Raw genomic sequence first — 2,500 nt, 5'->3', positions numbered from 1 at the left:
ATCTCTACTTTTAAACAGAACCATTCAAAACAAAATAAAACAATGTAGCCTAATCCGTATGAAATGTGCATTTCTCTCCGGCGTGTTCAGTGTTCACTACTAGAAGATCGCGAGTCAGTCAACTTCGTCTTTGGAGTCGACACAGAAAACACTTGTTTATTAATAAACATTTAAAATTGAGAGAGAGAGAGAATATAGGATTAGTTTGACTCATTTTGAGGACTTATAGCCTAATGATCGTTCACCGAATTCTGATTAGAGAGGATTATCCGTTTAGGCTAAAAATAAGGTCGGCGCTTCGCGGTTTGGAAAGAAACTGCAACTTGCAGTGGCCTACATTTTAAACAAGGAAATATAGCGATTTGGCATGAAACGTTGATGGAGCAGAAAAACTAGTTTTTTAATGGCGTTTATCGCGTTTTGGAAAAGGGCTCTTCAAGCACATTTTTCATCCGCTACTAACGTTACCCGCCCGCATCCCCGCCCGTGAATTTTAGGAATGACACAATCCACCCGTTTTAGACACTTAATGCGGGTACCGGACCCGTTGCAGGACTCTGATGGAAACCATTGAGCCAAGTAATTAATTTCATTGGATCACTTGCTGGTGATGATGCAGTGGGCATGTGGGCAGGCTTGAGTCCATACGTGGGGTTGAAGCCGCTGATTGGCCTCAACCGGGCCCAATGGTAGCGCCGCGGTTGCGTGACGTTAGTGTTTTCTGCGTGGAGTTACTATGGCAACTTATTTGAAGTTGAGGTAAACATCAGCAATGCCGGGGAAATGTAGATTTAATAATCTTTGGCTTCATATCGAAAAATATAATGCATGGCTTGAGAAAGACCAGGACCAGGGACGTGCAAAATGTCGACTTTGTCATAAAACGTTCGACATTTCAAATATGGGAGAAGCAGCGCTATCAAGCCATGCTAAAGGTGCAAAGCACCAGTCTGCCGTTGCAGCTGCGCGCCAGTCAGCTTCCAACCCGATCGCTGGCTTTCTCACCCAGGTGACTGATGTGACACCCTCTGCCAGCTGCAGTGCTTCCCTCTCCTCCACCACAAAGCAAGGGACAATTTTGAGTGCTGTTTCCAGAAACGAAACCCTATCTGCAGAGGTACTGTGGGCGCTAAAAGTGGCTAATTCTCACTATTCTTACAAGTCTTGTGAAGACATAAGCGAGCTTTTTCCAGTCATGTTCCCCGACAGTCAGATAGCTGCAAGATTTACATGCGGTGAACGCAAGTGCTCATATATGTGTACTTTTGGACTGGCTCCTTATTTTAAGAAACTGACTTTGGCTAGTGTATCAAAGCAAAGAGTATACGTAATGTTATTTGACGAAAGCCTGAATCACTATTTACAGGCTAAACAGTTAGACATGCATGTCAGGCTATGGGATGGGTCCGAGGTGAAGACTAAATACATTGGCTCAGAGTTTTTGGGCCATTCATCAGCTCAAGACATCGCTGAAAAAATCAACAACTTGCTTTCTGAGATCGGAATCAAGAATCTTGTCCAAATCTCAATGGACGGACCGAACGTAAATTGGAAAGTATTTGAAACTCTCCAGAAGCAAGTGCAGAATGATGTGGGAAAATCACTAATCAACATAGGTTTATGCGGGTTGCACATTCTACACAATGCGTTCAGACATGGATGTAAATCTGCTGGATGGGAAGTCGAACACGGACTCTCTAGCCTGTATTGGCTGTTTCATGATTGCCCTGCTCGTCACGAAGATTTTGTGACAGCAACCGGATGTGACACCCCCATGCTCAAGTTTTGCAAGCATCGATGGATTGAAAATGTCAATGTGTCAGAAAGAGGATTGCTGCTCTGGCCACATGTAAAAAAATACGTCGACATGGTAGAGAGAGGTGAACTTTCCAATCCAAAAGTGAAGTCCTTTGATGAGGTGAAGATGCGATGTGCTGATCCTCTCTTTCCAGTAAAAGTGGAGATATTTAACAGCATTGCTAGAGAAATCGACCCCTTCCTCACTGTATATCAGTCAGACCAGCCCATGTTACCTTTCCTCTCTGATGACATGTACAAACTGATCAAAGGTAAGGATTAACATGGATTGTGTGATTGCTAATATTTGTACACATTAGATAGCGCAGTAATTAGAAATGCACGCAAATATATAAAATTGCATTTTTTCTGTCGTTTTTCATATTGCAACTTATCTAGAGCAATATATTGCATGAGTTTAAGTAGGTTCAAAAAGAATCGCGTGCTTTTGTGTTTTGAAATGCGAGACACACGGGGCAATGGAATGAATTAAACGCTGTCTAGAGAAGTTTTTTTTTTTTTTTTACTTGAGCGACACCTACTGGCAAAGTGTTTTAATTTTTTGTCGCTTTTTCCCTTATAACAGCAGAAATTACTTTAATACTCTGTCATAGAAATACAAAAATTCAAGTATATAAAGTAATGTGAATGGTCATTTTTTAGACTATATTTCATTTGTCTAGTCTAGTGTTACACAGTTATT

The 2,500-nt window shown here is 41.6% G+C and overlaps 2 protein-coding genes across 2 annotated transcripts in view; one reads left to right on the top strand and one right to left on the bottom strand.

The window, feature by feature from the left end:
• LOC309474055 (uncharacterized protein) overlaps window positions 1-2,500 on the bottom strand; it is a gene marked incomplete at its 3' end in the record, with an annotated part of 169,306 nt that overhangs the window by 61,472 nt on the left and 105,334 nt on the right. The window lies entirely within an intron of this gene.
• LOC309504965 (uncharacterized protein) overlaps window positions 1-2,500 on the top strand; it is a 5,321-nt gene that overhangs the window by 1,201 nt on the left and 1,620 nt on the right. The window contains exon 1 of the mRNA XM_082178284.1: window positions 1-2,069. This exon is cut by the window's left edge and continues 1,201 nt beyond it. Within this exon, the coding sequence (XP_082034410.1) occupies window positions 773-2,069 (1,297 nt within the window). The 5' untranslated portion in view covers window positions 1-772. The remainder of the gene's footprint in view (window positions 2,070-2,500) is intronic.

Source organism: Leuciscus leuciscus, assembly GCF_965113295.1.
Source record: "Leuciscus leuciscus genome assembly, chromosome: 1".
Classification (NCBI taxonomy): Eukaryota; Metazoa; Chordata; class Actinopteri; order Cypriniformes; family Leuciscidae; genus Leuciscus; species Leuciscus leuciscus.
The sequence above is the reverse complement of the archived record's forward strand: the minus strand, read 5'-3'. Positions and strand labels throughout refer to the sequence as shown.